Source organism: Psittacula echo (assembly GCF_963264785.1).
Source record: "Psittacula echo genome assembly, chromosome: 3".
Lineage (NCBI taxonomy): Eukaryota > Metazoa > Chordata > Aves > Psittaciformes > Psittacidae > Psittacula > Psittacula echo.
Window position 1 is genome coordinate 74,317,309 of NC_137736.1, and position 23,680 is coordinate 74,340,988.

A 23,680-nucleotide genomic window follows, 5' to 3' on the forward strand; every position below is an offset into this window, starting at 1 on the left:
GTGTTATGAATCACCAAAGACAGAAACTGGAAATAATTCTGCAGAGCTGCCTGGAGGCAGCAGGATGGAGACCTTGACATTCAGGGAAGCTCTGGGCTGCAAAGAAACAGCACCTCCATCTGTCACACGTCTCTACAAATGAAATGGCTGCTGCAGATAAATTACTCAGCCTAGAAATAAATCAACGGTATCAAGGTGCAGTTGATTAAAAAAGGTAAAAATGTAAGAATTGCCCTACTGGCTCAGAGAGGATGTCCATCTTGCCCAGTATCTTGTGCATGACAGTGGCCATAGCTGTTAGCAGCCAGAAGTGATTAGAAATCACTGAGTGTTCATGGGAATTGCTTTCCTTGTTAGGGTTAGCTGCTCTTTACTGCAATCCATGCATAAAAAGCTATGGCTAGCTCTGAACAGCAGTTCAGAGGCTTTCTTTGACTGATTTATGTTTGATTTCATCCTGTCTTATCATCAATAATAAAAAAAGAATGTACTGACTTCTTAGTGAGCTTTTTATATGGAGACAATATGAGTTAGTTTGGAGATTTAAAACAGTAAGAGAGTGCTCTAGTGTGTGCTTTTTACTGAGGGTCATATTCTGCACTGCCATCAGTGTGGATCACAGCGTCCTTCTGAAGACCATCTAACTTTAATTGGACTACCCCATTCAGTTGTAGGAAGTGATCCATTCAGACTGTCACACCCCCTGCAATATCTGCCTCAGGATCTGGTGATCCCCAAAGCATTCCTGGCATGGAAGGAGAATGGTCCAGTGATTCTCACATAGATGTTCAAGGGAACCATACTGGATGTGAGTCAAAAGAAATCCATTACCTATGATTGCCTAAAGGTTAGGTGGATACTTAAATTCCCAGGTGAATGAGCCTCTTGGCACTTAGAGTATAAGCAAAAGAATTTGAGAGGCCGAAGATTCTTCTTTAGGTTTATACAGATACCAAAACCTGTATGTCTAAATGCAAGTGTCTGCATATGAGCAGAGTCCCACTCTCATCAGATCGAGTCAACACAAGATCTAGTCAAACCTAGACAGGAGTTTATTTGTCAGTGGAGTGGGGACAGCTGTTGGAGTCCCACGTGCCTTTGGCCAGATGACTGCTCATTAGATTTCACCTGCTGGGATTTAGTTGCACAAACATAGACATCTGGTGCCATTTGAATGCTTTCAGTTATTCCACCTCTTCTCATTACTAGCCCTGAAAGGTGCGGCTTTCTGCATTATATCTCTAGGCTTGAGGGGAAGGTCTTGAACATCTGGGGCATCTAAAATTGTATTAGGTATCTTTCTTTAGGCAGCTGAATGGAGTCTTGAGTGCCACTTTAGCTACCAGGGTGTATGCTGCTTGGTGTCCTGCTGCCACTCCAGTAGGGTTTAAACATCCTGTAGGTCCAGTGTCTTATTTTCCAGTTCCATGAAGGTGTCTTGATTATTTAGACCATCTCGCGTAGCAGTAGATAAATGTGTTTAGGCAGTGGAAAACTGCCTCGTTGATGACACTGACAGGATATTTGGGCTTTCTTCAGGCACACTGACATTGGCGATTATTAAAATACTCAAGCAGTTCTAGCCTACCCTCTGGTCCAGATGGGAGGTAGTGTCCTCGGACATGCTGGAGAGCCTCAAATGACACTATTTTTACTTGAGCAACAAAAATGACTCCTTATTGTCTCATCAGTATTTAAGTGCATGAATTTACATGTCTGAATGTGAAGCTGGATTCTGTCCTCATCACTGAACTAGTTCACCTGCTCCCTCAGTGGGGAAAAAAGGCAGAAAAGCCAATATTGGATGTAAATATTTTGAATTGTTTTCCTTTCTTTAACGGACTGGTAGAGATATGGGAACATGCAGCCCAAGGTGTTCTGTGAGCGACAGCCTCTGAGACCCAGCCAGCACATGTTCTGACAAAAGCATTTGATGTGTGTGGGGTAGGGTTAAGTCACACTGATTGGGAGCCATGTCTTGGGACCAGTTTTTGACAGAAGATTTGTTGTTGGCTTGGAAAAGTTGTTGGACACATCTGCTTTTGCTGCAGTTCTGTAGGGGCAGACACCCCTGTGAATTTTAAGCTTTGCTGCTGCTTCTGCTCTTGTTAATGGTATCTTTGTAGGCCTGGCCATTACAAGAACTGTATGCCCATTATAAACGAAGTGCCAGCCTGAATCAGTGTCTGTTATTTGCATTATCCTAGCAAAAACCCCAAAAAAACCCTAGCTTTCTTTCTCATCCCTCTGAGTATAGAGAAGCTGAACAATAGTGTTTTCTGCTGCTTGCTCCTTGCTCAGTTGTCAGATTTTAGTGTAATTTACATTGTTTTCTAAAATATTAATGCTTTCTGTTTCTCTTAGCCTTTCCATAGTTCTTGCTTGTCTCAGCAGACACAACAAAGATGTTCTTTTGGCACATCATAGTCAAGTACCACAAAGCCCATTTAAAACCTTTTTCTTTTTTAATATCTAGCTAATGTTCCAGGGTGTGTGCTTCCTTTTCAAGTCTAAAAATGACTGATGAATCAGATCACTTACATAAAGGCTGTGCCTAACCCTCTCCTCCTGCAAAAAAACCCAACCCCAAACCAGGGAAGAAATCTTTTGGTTTTTAAAAGACATCTGCCTCAGAGGGCAGCATTCTTCATACACTTCTGCCACAGCAGCTGCTTACAGTACAACTGCAGCATTCCATCTAGGCAGTACTGGAGTTTTTCCAGGTGCACAGAATTGTAGGCAGTAGAGTTCAACATACAGCACAGGCTTACTCGGGCTGGGAGGGGGGTAGGCAGCCACATCTGGTCCAGAAAGATAAGTGCAGTGGAAAATTGGCTTGTCTGGCTAACTAGATCACCTGACCTGATTCTGTTTGCTCAGGAGGTAGTCCCCACAGGATATTTTCAAGGTTTTTTTTTTTCTCCATCTTGGAGAAAAGCTTGAGGAGACAGAAGGGAGAAAATGGTTCATCTGCCAGTGTGTTGGAAGGAAGAAGATGTAAAAATAAGCTAGAGCTGTCAATTAAGAACTGACAGTTTTTGCACTTACCAAGAAGTGGTTTATTCACACTTTTACTAGCGGTGCTAAATGGTTATCTTTGCCTACTTCCTGGTAAAAGACATCCAACTGATTCTCACTGCAAGCCTTGTTGGTCAGTAACAAGCAACTTTTCCAGAGCAGCCACTGATCTGTTGGGTCTTTCTTCCCACCTGAACTTCACCAGGATTTAAAGGTTCTCTGCCAGGGAAGTAGGCACTCCCATACATGCGGTAGAGTGAAGAAGAAAATTTCAGGTCACCTGAGACCTATTCTATGTTCATTTTGGTGAAACACCTTGTAGTTTTGAGCTAGACTTTGAAAATTACAGTGTTAAATTTTCCTTGCATTCCTCACCTTTCTCTGTTTTTTCAATTTGTTTATAATCGCTGTCTGTCTCATATACAATTCCATTTCTTCTTCTTTGTACTTGGAGGAGTAATAGGTTCCTCATGGAAGAGAATGCAGGTCTCATCTCTTCCATAGATTACAGACTTCCAGAGCTAAGACATACTAATGAATCTATAGTCCTGGTGAGCATGAGCACCAGGATAATAGTGCATGAGCACAATCTCTCAGATGGATTGATTGAAAAGAGTTGGCTGAGTTAATTGGAACAATTTGAGGTTCTTCTGAACAGAGTGGTTGCAGATTTGGTTACTGTTCTTACTTTAGTAATAGTCACTCATTCAAGGGCTAATACCTTGTATTTATATCTATATATCTATATATCTATATATCTATCTATATATATATAGTCCTAAAACCTGATTTCCATCATTCTTGGGAAAATTCCTTAATTCCTGGTGAATGTCTATTAGTGAAGAGTTTATCAACTGTTGTTAAGAATTTATCCATGTATAGGGAAGGAGCTAAACTTTTAAGGTTTGATATTAATGATGTTTTTTTAGATTCTAAGTATCTGTAAAAAATCTGTCTTTGTACATCTGACAGAAGACATTAATTCTTTAAACATAAAATTATGTTCTTTTGTGAATACAGGTATTACGGCAAGTTCTGTTGGGCGCTTCTCTAAAAAAACATTTTGTCTTAAGTAGCTGTGTTTTTTATGTGGATTTTTCAAAAAAACCCAGATTCAGCCAGATAATAAATGTTCTCCCAATTCCACAGTGCTTTTACATGACATGACCGGATTAAAACCAGTCTTCATACAGGCTCAGCAATGAGCCAAGTGCACCCTTCCAGAACACCTTCCAGAAAATGGATGGCTCTGTTACCCCATGATTATTTCCAAATTGGTGACCTTCATTTGGCAACCTGTTGTCACTGTAAATTAATCATGGCAGCAAAGTGGTATCTGGGAGTGTAATAACCACAAGTGACCTTGGTGTAATGACTCTCTCAGGAGAAAGGCTAGCTTTCATTTTCTGTGACCTCAGGTTTGTAACTCTTTTCCCCTGTTAAAAGCAGCATCAAAAGGTGATGTGTAAAATGAAACATGAAGCATAATGCCTACTTGGCAACTCAAAGTTTCTAATTCCTTATACCACCACAGGATCTGATCAAAACCCAGCAACAATCTTCTTTCCCAGCAGTAGCCAACACCATGTTGTCTTCTTACTTGTGGTATTAATGTCTAAACAGGAGATGGCTAAATTTTGTATTTTCTATGATGGGTTGTTGTCATATTTTCTGAAATTCAAAATGCAGCTCCTCATATAGCACAGGGGTGCTTATGAGAGGAGACACAGTGGACACGACTAGATATATGCATATTGGCCAGATTTTTGCCACCATTGTTCTTGTGAACTAGTGTTTGATACCAGATACTAATCAATATAATGAAAGGAATATTAATGGTTTTTCTTTGTACTACAGTAAATGTCCTTGTTCACCAGCCAAGAGGTGATTTTACATCTAAAGCAAGTTATTTTCAATAATATTTTCAATAATATTTTCAGTATTATTTCATATATATGCCATGGCATTCTATGGTGTCTTCTGATTTATTACTGTTCTCTCTACTTGAAGAATTAATTGAATTCTGTTATTAAGACTATGACTATACATTGATTCTGTGAATGGATATCAAATAGAAACTGGACAGAGGTGGAGTGGCTGAGCTGGCTGAAAACATGTTTTCAAGTGATGCTTTGAAGCTGTGTTTCCACATCCAGTGAAATGTCTACGTTAATCAAGGAGATTATCAGCAGAGGATACATTTTGTTAGTGGCTCCAGAACATTAATCTGAGAAGACATCATGAAAATAACCAGGCTTCTCATAAGATAAATACTGCAAAAGGAGGGTGAAAAACTACATGCACCTCCGTAACTCCTAACAAATGTGAAAGTTGTGCCAGATCCTTCAGTGCTGGGGAAGAAGAGAGCTGAAAAGTATCAGCCAGACATGGTACAGACACTAGCGCTGGTCATAGAAACCAACAGGGGTATTTGCAGGTTAGGCTGCTCTTTTGTAGAAAGCATATATCTCCTATTAATGCATGCATCCTGATGTGACTCATGGCATCCAGCTAGGAAGGCTGGAGATTCTGTTTAACTGCTGCAGCACACTGGCCTGGGGTCATATCTTACAAAGCCCGCTGACAAAAAGAGATATAATAGAGGAAGATAAAACCAGTTTTTTATTTCTATCTTCACATTGTTCCTTTGTGATGAATCCTGTAACAGCCAGACGCTCCTCCTAGCTGTCTTTCTCAGATTCCCCAGGGGCTTTCCCTGGATCTGAGACTTGCGAACTGAGCAGTGACTTGTGCCTTTGGACAGATTTGTTCATGTGCGTGTCAAAGTGGGTTTAAACGGGCTAGCAGCATCCCAAACATCCCTCTGCTCTTATCTGTAAAGTAAATTCTTTTGAGCATTATGTAGTAAGGCTAGGAAAAAGGGTGTGCATTCAGTGCAAAACCTCCCACTGTAAAGTGTGCTCCTTATAAAAATGACTAGATTATGGGGTGGGTGCAGTCTATCTATGTATCTGTCCATCCACCCATCCATGCAATATGTTGCCTTATTTTTATTGAGTTTTTATATTTTATGTGCTTGTCTCACTCTCCCCCCTCCCCCACCTTTTCTTTTTTTTTAATTTTTTTTTATTTTTTACCTTTTTTTTTCCTTGGTTTTGATGCATTTTTTATTCTGGATTCATATGTATAATCAGGTAAAAGGAAAATAAATCTTCCAGTCCCCGAGTGCCAAGAAGCATCACTGCTTTCCCGATTCAGTGCTCACCAGACACTCAAAACCTCTCCACTCCTCTTGTCTCCCCAAAAACATGCTACCACTGCAGACCTGAAGCCTGACTGCCCCTGGAATGGTCCTTGAATCAACTCCTTTCCCTCTCAGAAGGGGTAATCAGATCCTCTCCTTTGTCAGTTGATGAATCCACACTGGGACCTTTGGAGACACCTGCTCATCTGCCAGCTCCAGCCCTGCCACAGCCAGAGCCAAGGAAACTTCACAGAAAACTCATCACAAACAAGGGTGGATGACCACAGAATCTCTGATCAAGTAACATAAGGTCAAACCTTTTACAGAAGTAGGAGCGTTACATTTATTCTCTGCTGGGTATTTTTCAGGTTTTCCTTATTTTTTTCCCCATCAAACAGTCGTAAGCTTTGCCAGCCAATCACAAATAGAGCCAAAATTCCAATTTCTTTTCATCCCAGTATGATATCCCGAGAGTGCAATTGCTTCACAAGCTGTCAGTCCCAACACAGGGATGCTAAATGGAGCTAAAGAGCTCTTTGAAATCTCAGTATAAATTATCCTTCTGGAGATGAACCAATGCACATTTTCTGTGTCCACATGCTGACACACTGTGCACATTTACTCTGACTCACACTGTGCACATTTACCCTGGCTTTAATGGCTCTTTGACAATACGTAATCTCAGCTACAAGCTGCAAGTGGACAATTGCTCTCCCCATTTGTTTTCCACTCTTACAGACAGTTTTGTGAAATACCCTTAGTTTCATGGTTGCTTCAGGCCAAATGGGGATTTGGACTGAGTGTGGTGGAGAGGAGTCCACCTCACCTTGCCTTGGTGTGGCCGTTCCAGCAGTCTTCCTCGATTGATGGACCGGCTGTCACTTGCTCATCCTTGCAGATTGTGTAGGGTAACGTTGACCAGAACTTTTTAGAAAGCTTTAGCTTTTCTTTAATATCTGTTACCTGATTAAGAGACAACGAGAGGGAAAACAGGTTAAAAACATTAGCCATGCTAATTATCATGTTCAATAGTAGGTTGTTTAATTCCATAATGGTGATGATGTTGAAGGTTAAAAGGGCTGAAGGTGCTAAAACTTAGATTTCTGTATTTACAAGCAAGGCACTCAGCATTTGGGTTCAGAGAGTACAAATAATCGAAGTCACCTTTTTCCACAGGGAAGACATTAATAGAAGTGTGTTACATATTGCTCTTTCTAGTCTCCATTTGTCTAAGGTTTTCTAAATATATATTTTTCTAAGAATTAATACGCCTTGCAGTCTGCTGAATGTAAATTCAGTTAAACAGTGTACATCAGATAAAACGTTTCACCCCCCAACTTGGTCATGTCTTAGATAAATATTATATTTAGAGCTCCATGCACGGGTTCTAAAAAAATGGTGCAGTGCTGAGCTGATGTTGAACTGATTTAAGACACACGCTGAATACATTGCAGTACATTTGGATCTCAGTAACAGCAGGAAGTTTGTGTATATACATGCATGCAGAGACTATATCCATCTCTGAGGTTAGGAGTAGACAGATATCTGTAGCTGGATATGGAATCCACATGCAAGAAACATTGGGACAGTATCAAAGCAGTTTCTTTATGTTATAAATTCCTTGAACAATAATTTAATCTGTCATGATTCAGGCAGCAAGCAGGAACAAACTGATTTTCGAGCATCAACTTAATAAATAAATGCTCTGGCTAAAATGTTATCAGTTCTTGCTTTGCATTTGGTATACCAGAGTGAAAACCCTACAGGAATAGATAGAAAACACAAGAAAGGACAGACTATAAAGGATGAATGGTGCCATTGTTGTTCTTACGGAAACAGATGCATTTCACATTAAGTTGTAATAGGATTTAGGGAAGCTTGTTGAATAGCTTTTAAAGGAAATCGCTGAGCTTTATTCTTTAAAAAAACCAAGAAATAAAAGCTCTCCATTCTTCCATTCAGTTCTGAGACTGGCTTTTAGGTTGTTGAGGTACAATATTGTACTTGGCTGTTTATCTCTTTTATCTTTTGTTCTGAAGACATGATAGCTCTCCGAGCAAATGGCCCACGCTGCTTTGCCATGTTTAAACTCTGTGGAACAGTCACTTTATAAGCTAGGAGATAGAAAAAGCCAGAGATATTATTTCAGAAGCACTGTCTGCGTTTTCATCTCTAAGAAATAAGTAGGGCAGTATTTGGCTGCATGGGTTGTTGACAGTGTTTCTTGTCATGACAGACACCTTATAGATCTCTGTGCCCCTTGCCAAGCCTTTGTTGCTTTGTTTTCATATGAGATAGTAGCAGCATTTGCAAGCCTTTAAAGTCTCAGTAGGGGAGCCTTGTCAAGGCAAAAATTAAATTCCAGTTGACAGACCATGGACAAGCCTTCAGCACAAGTGGGGATGGTCTCAGGATGCCTGCTCTTTCTGATGTCTTTGGTCCACAGGACTAGGGACTTTGGGCAGACGGCAGCCCCTCTTCTTCCCCTTCTGCACACGCTGAGGGTAAAAACCCCTAGGTCTCTACTGGTACAACCAACCAGCAGAAGAAACTCAGGTACACTGTGTGGTGTTCATGGAGAGGTGTGCAAACTCCTGTTATGCCACAGTGCAGAAAATCAGAGAAATTGTGTGTGAGATGTAAGAAGGAGAGTTTACAGGGAGGAAGGTCTATTCATATAAGTTTGGGGAACACAGGAGTGAAAGGGACAGATCTACTCATTTATTACTTTTGCCTGGCTAACTATTTACACAAGCAATCTGACTGATCAGCGTTGAGCAATTAATTTTCAGAACAGTAACTTTGTTGTTAGCTGGAAGTTAATTTAAGCTATTCAAAACTCAGATGTTTGGAGTTATATTCAGATTTCTACCATAATCAAATTAAGAGTTGGTGCTTTAGGACCTGCAGACTTGTGTTTTGAACCACAGTGAGTTAACATACGTTGGAAAGTGATTTCCCCCCCTGGCCCTTGTAAGGGCTGCAATATGGGGTACAAACCTTGTATTTTCATAGAGGTCAGCAAAAGAATGGAGGTTCTCACAGCTCACATGCTGCACATGGTCTCTAGATACTCCCTGAAAATCAGAATGAGGACTGCTGTTCCCCCGTCACTTCTGAAGTTGTTAAATGATTACATACTCTGCATGTGTACTGCATACAGACAACAATTCATTAAATTTCCTAACAATAACTATGGAGTTTTTTTTTTTTTTTTTTTTTTTTTTTTGTTGTTGTATTACAGAAGTACACCTGGTAAAGGTCTTACTTTATCCAGGATTGTTGGTAAATGACAGCTAATTAAATTCCACAGACATCCCCCTGAGGTGTCATTTACATTTTAGAGCCTGGGGGAAAGGGAGACATTTACATGAGCCACAAAATGCAGCAATAGCAAAAGTGAATGCAGTTAGGGAAAGGTTACCATTTGCAGCCCGTTATAGATCCTGCCAATTCTGGTGCATTCTAACACTTTTTTTCCCCTCAAATTTCCCTTTGCAGCTATTCCCCCCTCCCCACTGCATTATTTCCCCATTGAGCTTTAAATAACTTGTGGACTCATCCTGTGAAGTCTTGCTCTTTCCCACTGTGTGACTGGATCTCTGTTAACCCTCTCAGCTTTTGGTAGTGGAGTTTACAGATCTACCTACACAGTTCCTTGAACTTCACCTTGAAACTGGTGTTCTGGAAGTGCAGTGTGGTTTCTGATGGTCTTGAAAGAGGAATTGTGTACACTGATTGCTTCACCTCCTCTTTCAGGATGCAGCCTGATGGCCATATTCACTTCTGCATGGTGAATATATGGGCAGGCAATGACTTTGGAGTACTTCTAATGCAAGTTTAAATGCAGACTAGAATTAGGCAATGTAATGCCTGCCATCACATGTAAAACTTTTCCCTGTGGGTTTTGGTGGCTTCAGTTTGGGATGTCCTGAAGCATGACCACAGAAAGTCTCTTATTAGTCCCCACGGTTATACATGTTCCTTTGCATATCATTTTGCTCACCACCAGCACTTAAAAAATATGTAACAGATGTACAGTCCCTTGAAAATGAGATAAAAGCCACTAAAGGATTCTGTGAACATTGCTTGCTTGTGATTTATGATGTCAGGCTACTGTATTCCCCTAGTGACCTGTGGCCTTGTAAATGATTCCTTGGTATTTCCTATTCTTTGAATTAAAGATTAACTTTCAAGCTTGGTTAGACTTCTGTGGAAGCATTCAAACATGAGACATATGCAATTTTGATATTTTACATATTTCCTTTCCACTTTCCGTAGCAGAGATTTATTCGGATTAAGACTGCTGGATTTCTTGGGCTGTACTTAGCCTGACTTTCCTTAGTTATCTTCCTGACATAGCCCTGATATTATACTGAACTCTTTTTTCAGCTACTTTGAAAGTACTCGATTTGTTTTGAATTGCAATACTTTCTAATGAGAAGAAGGATATAGCAAGAGTAAATATATGCAAAGAGTTAAATTTTTAATTTAATGGGGGGGGATATATAGAAATGGATATTAGAATACCCTGGCCTTCATCTAGAATTGCTAACAGAGGAAAGCTATTATTGTGTAGGTGAGAAAAGTTAAATATTTGCATCATTTGCAAAGAGAAATTCATAGCCAGAGTTACGGAAATGGTATAGTTACATGTCATACATAGAGAAATGCAGTTAATTTTTTATTCTGGACGCTGACTTCTTATGAGACCAAGTCAGTCATGTATATCATGCAATTCCTCAGCAGAACTTGGCACAGCACCCATGAACTCAGTTCTAGTCCTAACAGCATAGGCATGGCTATAAGCAGGTGAATAAAGCTGACCAACATTTCTGTGTTATTTACTCACCTTGCACTCCAAAGTAATGAGGCAAGCTAAAAAGCAAGCCCATCATTTTAGCAGGAATCAGACCTTAGCATTCCTTGTTTTATATTCAGGACATTTGGATAAATGGAAAGACTTATCAGGATAGTTTAAAAAAGCATAGAAAATACCATGCAAAACTAAAAGTGAGATGGTTGCATTTTATAAGGCATGGAAGATCCCAGAAAGACACTTGCTTGTGAAGTGGGCAGCCAAATTGTTTTAGGACCCCACCTTTAAAATTTGCTTTTTTACCCCCATTGTTTCTGAGCATACATTATCCTACTGCTGGAGAAGAGTGTTTCCATTGGAAATTAAACTTCAGTGTCATGTATTCTTTCACTCTTTAATTCACAGGCAACATTTAACTAATGCCACTTCTTCATGCTACATTATTTCCAGGTGAAAAAACAGGCAGTTTTCTACTGCCTGCTGCTTGCTTTCCTCTAGACATGTCTGACATACCCAGCCATACACCCGACACCCTTGCAGTCTTCATTACAATGACGTAGACCTTGCATAATGACTGGCATCTGGATAGCACATTTATGGATATGGTGCTTCATCACTTGAGCTACCAGTGGGATCATGAAGAGCATGCTAGGGCATGGCTAGGGAGGAAGATTTTTGTTATGCTGTACTAGCAGAAAAATGTGCTGGACTTTCATATATCAGTCAGTAGTTATGTCCATTAGGGATTTAACCTAAAAGCATTCTAAGGCTAATGGCCAACAATTTGTTTAAAAGGACTAAGTCAGCAAGCATATTTTATATACTGTTTCTAACTGGTCATTATGTTTATGTCTCTGCTACACGTGGGTGTCATAGGGCAAGAGTCATATGTCCCAAGCAGGTTAGTATAGGACAGTTGGGCATTTTAATTGCCAAACAGTTTTCCTTGTAAACTGAGCTTAACGAAAAACAATTACTTGGACCTCTAAGTTTTAGGGTCTGCCCCTTGAGAAAGATGCATCTCCTGTATGCCCTGTTTTACATCTGCCATCTTCATACAGATGTCTCAGAGGCACTAGGCACTTATGTATAAACAACTGAACTGGGCTTCCTCTGTATCACCCAGGTATTTGAATTTAGATAAGGAGGACCTCTCTCTCCGAGCTTTTTAAAAGGCACCTTCATTTCTCCACTGAGTAGATACAGGGAGTTTAATATGCTTTTTGTTTAGATATTTTTGTTCAGAACAGATGCCCAAAATTTCGATGCACATTAGCTACCTCAGCGAGGGCTACCTGCTTCTATTCAGAATGATTAAAAGCAGAACTTTATTTGCTCTATATGGAGATTATGTCTTCATACATTACACATTTCCCCACTATCTCACAAAATAAATGCAAATGCCAAGCAGCTGCTGAACCACCACATGCTTGACCACAGATTATTTTTCAGCTTTTTAAAAAATTAGGTGCGTACAGGCACAGATTCGGCAGGATTTGAGCATCGCATCGCCCCAGCTGCAGGGGAGCAGCCTGGATCTGGGGGGGGGTCCTCAAGATGGCAGTGTTGCTCAGCCTTTGTGCTGCTGGCAGCGCCAACCCCCCCCCCCCCCCCCCGTTGCACATCTACCGGGTTTCCCAGAGAATAAGACCGTAGATTGTTCTGCTGAATATAAAACTGACAACCCTGTTATTTTAAACTCGAAAGTGACAGGCTGTTATTTTAATGAGGTCTGTCAGTGCCAAGGTTAACCAAAGCTTTATTTTCCCTACAAAATATTAAGGCTGTGGTTCTAAAAAGGGGGCTATGAAATTTTAAGGTTATTGATACTCTCTCAGGTCAGAGAAGTTCTGAGAATTTCACCTGGACCTGCTTGCACCACAAACGCTTCTTGGTTTCCCCCCTTTTTTATTTATTTATTTTTAATTTGACTTTGTGACTTTAAATGGTCTGGAGCCCTACCGATAACTGCCAGCTCATGATTCACATTTCTGCACAGAAAGGCAGATGACAGCTCTTCTAATCAAGAACTAATGCCGAATCCCAGTTCTAAAGCACAAATGGGTACTTGGGTGATTTGCGAAATAAAACAAATGAGCTAGGCGACTGTCCAAAGCAAGACTTTTCTCACTGGAGTATTTTAAAATGAAATGAAAGGATTTTTTGCTGTCACTGTCTCTAAGTGCTATCCACGTCTTTGACAAGAAAAAGTTAAAGCTCCCATTAAAAGAGAGGAGATTCAGGCTGGATGTGAGGAAGAAATGTTTTACAGTGAGGGTGGTAAAACACTGGCACAGGTTGCCCAGAGAGGTGGTGGGTGCACCATCCCTGGAGACATTCAAGGCCAGGCTGGATGTGGTTCTGGGCAACCTGATCTACTTGAAGATGTCCCTGCTCATTGCTGGGGCTCAGACCAGATGGCCTTTGAAGGTCCCCTCAAACTCAAACTATTCTATGATCTATGGTTCGACGATTGTGTGATTCTAAAGAATGACTACTAGCCCTACTGAATTCTCAGACTAGCAGATATGTAACTTCGGAGAGCTAGGGTGAGTTCAGATCCCATACTGATAGTACTACATTACGTATCTACATTCACAGTATAGTCAACAGCAACCTGGCACTGACTCAGTTAAGTTTCTAGTGCCATTTGAGATGCCTGCAGTGATCTGGGCAAGTCTCCTTGAAGTTCTGAGTTATATGTGATCGCCCTGTGTGCTGTCATGGATGACCTAGTTGCATTTCGTTTCATTCAGCTTTAATCTGAAGCAGGCATTTTAAAGCAATACAGTTTGCCTATTGCACGTTTTTAGGGAAAATAGTTTACAGGTCTGCATGACTGCTCTCAGAAGCCTCCCTGCCATCTGTGGCCTGGCAATGCTTTGTACCACACAGTATGCTAGCTGGCTGCAGGGACAGGTGCCATTGCTTGTATAAGGGGCGAGACTGTCACTGCTCAGAGCTGACAGCCCCATGCTCAAAAATAATGTAAGCAAAGTGATCAGGTGCCTTATGCACTGTGTCTTAACCTGGAGACCCTGCCTCCAGCAGTCTCCATGGCTCTGCAGAGAGCTTAACACTGCCTCACATCATCACAAAAACATGGATTTTTTTTTCAATAAAACTACTGACATTATTGCTTACATGCAGGTAGAGCCTGACACCAAACTCTTCCCACATTCAGCCTTCATTTTGGCTGGGGAGAGAGGAAGGAGGGGGTTTGTCAAATGGTGGAGCAACCCGGGCTGAACATCATTTACCCTCACCTTTGCTCTTGGCTTGATTTGCACAATCTTAAGCCTCCTTAAGTAGGTATGTCAGGCCAACTTCACTGCACTTGGCTCCCCAGTAAATAAAAACATTGCTTTTGGAAAGTGGAAGCTACTGGAAACTTCAGTGCCTTGAAATGGAACTCAGCAGGAAACTGAAGCAGCTTCTCCTTTTCCTGTAATACCTGGGAACAGTGCTAAAAAGCTGGTCTATAAATCTGCTTCAAGCAAATCCAAAGCACTTGGAGGAATCAGCTTTTTATTGCAGATAAGTATAAAAGCAACAACAGAAATACGCTGGAATCTTGAAGATAAAGTGCCAGAGGCTTTTCTGTGGCAAGGTTTAGACGTTAAGCACTGATTCTTTGTGAACAGTCCTTCATCTCACCAAACAAAAATCTTAATAGCTAATGTAAACAAATACTAATTGAGTATTTCAAGCTCATACGGACTTTCATTCGTCTTGGAAATGTGCATCTGGTGCCAGTAGTGAAGCGGTTGTTTCTTGTCTTAAATCTCAAGTGTTTACAGGAACTGCATGTGTTACAACAGATGAGTAGTTCAAGCCTCCCAACAGCCGTGAGAAGCGTATGATTTCTAAGGGCAGCAAGAGTTGGGATACATACTTCCAAAACAGAGCAAGAAGGATAATAGTACTTCATACTTGAAGTATCCTTTCATTTAACTTCGTTTCTTCTAGTGGTTACTTCTTGACATAGCTTCACTATCTTCCAAGCTGAAGAAGCTCTCAGGGACTCTTAGCGCCTTGAAACAACTCAAGATTCAGCAACAAGATGATGGCTACTCTGGGCAGAAGCTTCTGGGCTTGTGACCTTCCTCTCCCTCAGCCACGAGTGGCACATCCAGCCTTTTATCCAGAGTAGGTAGAGCCACAGAGAAAAGGTTGTGCTAAGGTGGCCGAAAATACAGAAAGGGAAGAAACATATAAAGCCGGAGTATGCAAGTGAGAGTTTTGAGAAAGGATACACCTTAAAATCTTGAAATTACTGTACACTGTCATAAAATATTTGTGATGTCTTCCATACAATGTAAAACCCAGTAGTTTTCCCTATGGACTTCAGGCATCTTTTGTCAGGGTCCATTTTTCAGAGCCCAGCTACATCTTTCCTGAGGGAGTGCAGGTGTAAAAGCACCTGCTCTTCCACAACTGGCATTCTTATTCTTCATTTAAAGTGATTAATTAATTAGTTAATCAGACTATAGCATGTTTTTCAGCCCATTAAACCCCTGTTTTAAGGTTAGTGGAAATGCGTTTGCTTCTTTTCCTGTGTGTGCTCCAAGGAGACGATCATGTACAAATCTCCTGCATGTCTGGTGCAACCAGGGGTGCACACCCCTGCCACCTCTGGGCCTGGACACTTTCCCATCACGGCATCCCAATCCACTCATCCCGCAGGGCATGTCAAGCCCCACAGGCCCAGCCCAAGAGAGGGAGGTTTCAAAGAGTAAGAAATTATAGCTGGCAAAATGAATGTTTCTGCCCATGGCAGGGGGGTTGGAACTAGATGATCTTAAGATCCTTTCCAATCCTAACTATTCTATGATTCTATGATTCTATCATAACCTGTAAATAATGTTTTAGTGGACCCCCCCAAACTTTCAGCCACAGCATGCAAACTCCTGCTTTCTCCAACATTAGGCTTTCATTTCGTCCAGAGTTAATACTTGGTAGGTTTTCCTCCCCTGGTGCTTCTGGTCGCCAGTCATTCAGCTTAACTGAAACCAGAGCTTGATTTCAGTGGCCTGGATATTTGCAGTCTGGATTATTTTAATCCAAATATACAAATCTGCATTATTACAAGTGGTGAATATATAGAGTTGGAACAGAACTAAAAATCAGTGTAGAGGCTTTGTGGCACTGCATGTGCTGACTGGTGATGTGGAGTTCTGTGGTTATTTTTTGTTAAATTTTCTTTCCAGACCCTCCAAGGAAGATGCACAATTTCATTTTCAGAGTTGATTCAGAGATGAGATTCAACAAATTGGTGTTTTATCACATGCAAATATAATTTGTTAAAACACCTATGTCCAAAACGAAAATCACAAAAGATTTAGAATGAAAACAATGATATTTGGAGAGACAGAAAGGTTTATCAAAGGACATTTATATCAAGACTAGTATGCTCAGCAGAAGTGCTTATCAGGAAAACAATCTGAGTCAGAGAGAGCCTTGTACTGTAAATCTACTATGTCAATATACTAATGACTTTCATTGCCTCCCTACTAAGGAGAGGTGGTATATCCTTTGCTGATGTGGAGTTGCACTCTCTTGTCCTTTCATGATAGGGTTAAGTACTTCAGTTCTTCGATTCTAACAGAACAACTGCACACAGCTTTCTCAGGGCTGCCAGGGACTCAGGCAGGAAACAAAGAGGATGCGTAAGGGTTCAGCTACCACTAGCGCTTATAGGACCACTAAGAGTCACTCTAAAAGAGGGAGAAATTTTAAGTCCAGTATGAAGTACAGCAAAGTAATGAGGTGTTCTCATAAAATTTTATCCTAAAGCAGCATAAATCTAATGAGACTAATTGATTTCCTCTTTTATGCCGTGGCCAGGTGGAAAGTCATGAATTTAGATATTCTTGCAAGATTGGTGTGCAATCTAATCTTGAGTCATGAAATGGACCCCTTCTAGTTTTTGGTTCACTTTGAAGCTAAAAGTGCTAGTGCATGCATATATATATGGAGTCTGAGCATTGTGACTTGGTGAGCAGTATGAAAATCAAGGTGCACTGCTCACCTTTGCCATAAATTCAGTACACTCTGCAAGACCATCTGTGGAATCTAATCTGGAGAATATAAAGAGCAAACACTGATGGAGAAATTTTGTATGGATAAGAAAGGGCACAGTAGCAAGCACTCGAGGCATACTGTGTGAATCTGAACGAGAAGGTGTGCATCCCAAATAGTTTTCATTCTAAACAGAAAAAGGAAGAGCAGAAAAGAATAACCCTTTTATATATAAAAGTATATATATGTGAAAAATTATATGCAAAGAAAATTACTTGAAATCAAACAGGGAGTCACTGGATAAGCAAGGCATTACTCCCACATCTCTAGCACCATCTTCATAATGAAAAGTCTACTTTCCCTGCTTTGGTATTGCTTTAGGTAATAAACCTCCCCCTCCTCCAAAGATACGTCTACGTAATAGTTGCGACAACATAGCACAGTTCAAGTTATATTTAAATCAAGCAGGTGAACAGAGCATACAACTAGACTTTGTGTCACTGCATGAGTATTTATTGTGGCTCTTGAGGTCTCGTAGGTTGCCATCCATCATCCTGCCACCACAAGTGTGCTGCTGGCATCTGGGCACTGTGTGTCACAACATTGCTGAGGGGGACACACCGTTTTCTGGATGCTGCCAAGTGAAGAAGCCTCAGTCAGCCATCTGCACATGTAAAGTTGATTTTGTCTCCCAAGAATGAAGGGCAATCGCCAACCTGGGAATTGGAAGACAAGCAGACAGAGCTGGGAAGAGCTGGAGGAGCTGAAGCTGTGGTCTGGGAAAGGGGGGGCATGTGCTAGGCATTGACAGCAGTGGTGTCAAGCCTGCCTTCTGCGACAGGCACAAGTGGCAACAGGCATTGGCCATCTTGCTGTGCTTGCCCCTTTCCCTTTCCTTTACTTCAAATGCAAGAGGCCCCTGCATCACAGAGGTTGTAGAGGGAGGGCATGGCTCTGTGGTGACAAGGATGATGCCACTGAGATATGTCGGGCCCAAATAAGACATGGGAAGAGGGTGCTCTGCATCTTCTGCTGTGGGCTGTGAAGGCAGGGTGGGTGGTGAAAGCAAAGCCACCAGACCTGAAGCAATCAAGCTGCAATGGATAGCTAGGGAGTCACTTCACAGGGAACAGTAAAATATTCTTGTCTCATTCTTCCTTCGAAGAACAGGCAATCCTCTGCCTGGTCTTCACAGCTCCTCTGTGAGCACAAACAGGTATAACTGAGTGTTACCTGCTGCAGAGCTGCCTATAGCTGAAGGTAGCATCCTGCTGGCTACCCCTCTTGATGGAAGTGAGCAGCTAGACAGAAAATCAATGCTTGGTCCTTGCACACAGGCAGCTTAAAAGCAGCCTAGCCTCCGTGTCAGCACCCTCAGGATTGAGGCAGTTGCACACTGGTTTATTTGTCTCTTTTGCAAAGCACCTTCCCCACCTTAGCCAGCTGCTGCATTTCACTGAGGATTCATGCAAGGCCACACCGGGCATTTGGTGTTCACAGGCTGTATCCCCATGGTCATGAGTCTATCATAAAAAAAATGACATTATAAAAGTATTGAGTGTTGTAGTTTATTTGCTTCCAAAATCTAGAAGCTTTAGAATTCATGTTTTGGAGGATTTAGTAATAGTCACAAAGGCTGGAAAATTGGATTTGCTTTATCATGATAGAGAAGACCGCTGATGTTAAGAAAAGCAGTTTCACAAGACATAGGGAGAAAAATTTAGAAAATATGCAATTTTGTCTACAAAAACTAAACCCAGACTTCTTTACAGTGTGAAAAAAAGAATCAAAATTAAAAAAATATGTACAGCCTCACAAACGGCAGTGTCGCAAATCAGCTAAAGATAATAATAGAAACATTCACATTTTAGCTACAAAGCCACTGATATTTTCCAGTCAGGAGCGCTTCACCACACAGAAGAGATTACCCTCATTGAGTCAAAGCTACCACTGATACTAATGCATAAAATATAGGCCACTGCCTGAAGTATCTTTTCAGGAGCATCCCATAAGCATCCTGAGCTTCAAAAACTCTAATTTCTTATTCTCTTAATTGGAATATTTCAAGAATATAATTTGAAAAGCCTGGGATTTGGTGGCATGGAGTAGAAAAAGACCAGGCAGATACTGGCACAGGGTAGAAGGGTGTTATCTACCCCCCCATGTAAGTTGATATGAATATGTGAGGAAAGACCAAAACCTACCATCTCTGGATTACCTGTGAGAGGAAGGACACAGTGTTGGTAGAAAAGTAACATGATTTTAGGCAAGAGAGCTGCAAAATGCCCCTTGTAAAATCTTTTCCCCCAAAGGGCTCAGTGCAGTGTAAGAAGATAAAGTATAAGGAGAAATTATGAGGATTTACCTAAAACATAAACTTGGTTAATTGCTTTACCCATCAAATTGTTCAGCAGCAGTGATTATGCTATAATTTATAATACATTTACTTCAGTATTTCCTTGAAAATTCCCTGACACTAATTTATTCAGGTTAAAGTCATATTCTGTCAAATGTGTCTCAGGCTATCATACTTCATCTGACCATCAAAGCCAATAACAGTAGACACATGGAGTTTTTTGGAAAACATAAAAAAGGGTTAGAAAATGTAACAGAGGAAGAGAACTCTTTTATAATGAGTGAGATAGCGCTTGGGATTAAAAAAAAAAGGGTGATAATGGGTTTGGGACAGTGTTCTGCTGCTATCCACTGCTCTTACATCCTTGCGTACAAGAATAGCAAGGTATCTAGAGGGGACCTGGTGTTTGTGGAGGAAAGGGAGCAAATGCACAGTTGCTCTACAAGTGATCACAGAGGGGTGGCTTGAACAAAATTAAAAGCCTTGTGGAAAGAAACAGCCCAATCTTTATTCAATTCCTATGTGCAATGGAAGAAAGAACATGAAGTAAATATGAAGTTCAAGGAAAATTATACGTATTAGCATGCCTTTTATTCTGCACTGTTAACACCTTGCTATTGTGTAAAGACTGCCACAAGGAAGAAAAAGAAACAGGAGAAGTATAGAATCCTAATTGACATTTCCATCCTAAGCAGAACACCGTGATGATTGCTCATGCATTTGGCATTCCTTCTCTCCCTTAGTCAGCACTCTGAATGGCAACATTGTCCTGTAATATTTCTGAGAAACAGCCTGACCTGGTCATTTGCCAGCAGAACTAACAGTTGTTAGCTACTCTGCCCTGAATATCAAGCAAGTAGTTACATTCTGTTTCACATTTTCAGCCCCAAATGGGCACACAGGAGCAGGAACAGTCATGCAGCATTGGTCATAAGAATTCAGCAGCTATAGGGAGGGATGCTGAGATTCAATTTTTTTCGTCACAGCAGTAATAACTTGCCATGAAATACAATGAAAAATTAATTACTTCTCATTTTGTTGGATTCTTTTCCTTTTTCTTTTTATATTTTATCTTTCACCCCTATTCTTCTTCCTTTGTACAGAACACAATTTTCCTCTTCAGCTGTTCTGCACAACTGGGATATGCTGAGGTTGTGGTCCAGCTTGCTAACCATCCTCCAGGATAATGGCAGCTTCATCTTTATTCTGTAAACACTTGCAGGGGAGCTTGCTCTGCTGGGTGAGATAGGACAGACTCCTGCGCTCTGTGACGGTGAACTCATGCAGGCATGTGGACATAGGTGGTTTAAGAGACTCTTCCTTGGCACCTCAAAGCTATGCGCCTGCCAGCATGAGCACAGCTATAGAGCACGAGATTTGCTGTGTCAAAGCACTGACTGCATACAGGGCTAAGTCAAGCATGCAATGCAGACATGGGGTTTTGTTGGGCTATTCCTTTAACGTTTCCATTTAACACAACCAGCAGGTCTTTCTAAATAGGTACATAAACATACCCCCTACACTTAACTGCTGCTGTGTGCCATAGTGTGTCCTGCAACCCCTGGTGATCTAAATCAGGTGCTGCTGGAGACCTATGATTCACATCTGGTCTTTATACCAGGTTTTCCTTTCCCTGAAACCAGGAATTAAACAGGTTCTGGGTGGTGTGTACTTGAGTCTTGCCAGTCTGGAGCTCGGACTCAAGCCAGAGGACTTACTCCAGCCTGAGCATCCAAAGCAGCTGGGAGCTGTCATCTTGCCTTTGCCAGTGAAGACTAAGAGGAGCAACTCACTTTTAGATATATCAAGTCAGCATGCAAGAGGTTAAAGCACATTAAAAGAAGTTTCAAGAAACTTTCCCTTGAAAATAATGTTGCCTGTGGCCACAGAGCAGATGTACTTCTTTGGTGCAGCTGTAAGTCCTATGAGTATCCTAATAAATATACTACACATTCATTGGAACAATGTGCCCCATGGATTTAAACTGCATCTTATCACATTTTCCTGAAAATAATTATCACACCTATTAGAGGCTATATTTGGGATTTTTAGCCTTATACATACTCTGCTTTCCTCTCTCTAGACAGATATTCTGCCATGAAGGACATGTGCACTGGCAGCCTGATTTTCTCCCCAAAGAACAGAAATAACCCTGTGACTATACACTGGGGCACTGGTTACAGCTTGAATCAAGGTGCCCTTGAATATGGCTTGAAGATACAGGCACTGAAAATCCTACTTTTGAACTGCTTCAGGAGCAACACAAACCTTTGTGCACAAAACACATTTTTATGGTCTGTTTTCATATCAGTCCATTGCATGATCATGTCGTATTCATAAAAAAAGCAGTGTAATTCTGGGGACATTTCTCTTAACTGGTTTTCCAAAACACTGTGATTGTCACAGTTGATGCTTTGGAATAACTTTCTAAAAAACATCTTCATTGCAAAGCAAAGCCAAATGAAACCTCTCTCCTTATTATTATTTTTTTTAAGACCTGACAAGTTAGATTCAGTGATGCTACCTAGGCTGGATTCAGATTCTAGGGACAGATGATCATTGATGATTTCGTTTTTCCTTCAAAATTAGAAAACAGGATCTTATTTTTATCTGAAATTCAAAAGGAATTCAGTAGGTAGAAAGCACCAGAAGAAACCCCAGAAAAATAAACTAAACAAAGCTCCCTAAGGATGGCAGAGATTCATGAAAAATCTATGGAGCATTCTTACCAGAAATAGAAAAAAGAGGTTATAACAGACGGGAAGGGGAAAACAATGCACAGCGACAAGTCAAGGGAGCGCAATACGCAAACTGAAAAATTCAGTTACAGAAAGAAAGACATGCCCGGTAACTCTAGGGATAGAACTAAACTTTCCTTTAGATGGCTGTACAATGGGTACATGTAGTCCTACACAATGAATAACAAAATCATTTTATGCAGACTAAGTTCACAGCATCTTAAAATGTCTCCTTCTCACATTAATTTGACTCAAGCATCAAGAGCTATGCTCAAACACAGTGAGCTGCATTACAGCTCTTATTTTCATCAAAATAGAATTTTGCCAGTACAGCACCAGGATTGCAACCTCTGGTTGCCATTCTTAAAGACAGCAAGCTAACCTATTTCCTCTCAGCAGAGGGATGATTTCTAGGTTTCTTACCTCAGCAAAGAAAAAGTACTACTGAATAAAATAAGAATTCAATCTTGGGGACTAAAGCATCCTAGAAAATCCAGGAGATAGTTCCTCACAACCTGTGCAAAATGCTCACAATGCAGACCAAAATACTGCAGACATCTGTGGATGAGACGCCTCACATGCAGAAGTCGTGGTACTGTGAAAGCCACAAATACTGTGATTTGCTGATGGGAGCTTGCAGTACAGTAGTTACAAAATGATCTGTGCATCCACTGTTAAAAAGAAAATTTGTTTATGAACAGCAAAGCATGAAAGCGTGAAAGCATGGCTCCTTTACCAGCAGCAAAATTCATGCAGTATATTTTGAGCTTATGTGAAAATGCATAACATATAAATTACCTGTGATTTCCAATGCTTAAAATCAAAAAAAATGCAAATGTAAGGCATATTCCCCTGCCCTCCTGCCCTGAGAAGTCAAAACAAAAGTGCTAGTGTCTTTCTAACGAATCATTGTGGATCTAGAATCCAAATAATAGCACTCACAGGCTGAGAGTCAGCATAATACACTTCGCTGCAAGAAACTTAAATCGGAACTGATATTGAATCAATGTCTGGATCATTTGCTTTCCCAAAGCCCCCTTATTCCCCACAACAGGTGTCGTGGTTTAAGCCCAGGCTGTAAATCAGAACCACGCAGTCCATTTCCCCCCCCACCTTTCTTCCCTCCGCTTCTGGAGGGACGGGGAGGAGAATCAAAAGAATGCAACTCCCACGGGTTGAGATAAGAACAGTTTAATAACTAAGGTATAACACAAATCACTACTGCTACCACTAATAGTAATAATGATAAAGGAAATAACAAGGAAGAGAATACAACCGCTCACCAACCGGTACCTCGCCCCCACCCCACAGCGATCTAGCCCTTCAGGGGACTCTCAGTTCTACATCCTGGGCATGACGTGCTGTGGTATGGAATACCTCTTTGGCTAGTTTGGGTCAGGTGTCCTGTCCCTGCTTCCTCCCGGCTTCTCCTCCTCCCTGGCAGAGCATGAGACTCACAAAGTCCTTGGTCAGTCTAAACATCGGTGTTATCAGCTCCGTTCCCAGGCCAAAAGTCAAAAACA

At 41.1% G+C, this 23,680-nt stretch overlaps 1 protein-coding gene across 1 annotated transcript in view; it reads right to left on the bottom strand.

The window, feature by feature from the left end:
• GPC6 (glypican 6) overlaps positions 1–23,680 on the bottom strand; it is a gene marked incomplete at both ends in the record, with an annotated part of 729,163 nt that overhangs the window by 2,636 nt on the left and 702,847 nt on the right. Inside the window, 1 exon segment of the mRNA XM_080613544.1 lies at positions 7,050–7,186. Coding sequence (XP_080469670.1) covers positions 7,050–7,186 — 137 coding nt within the window.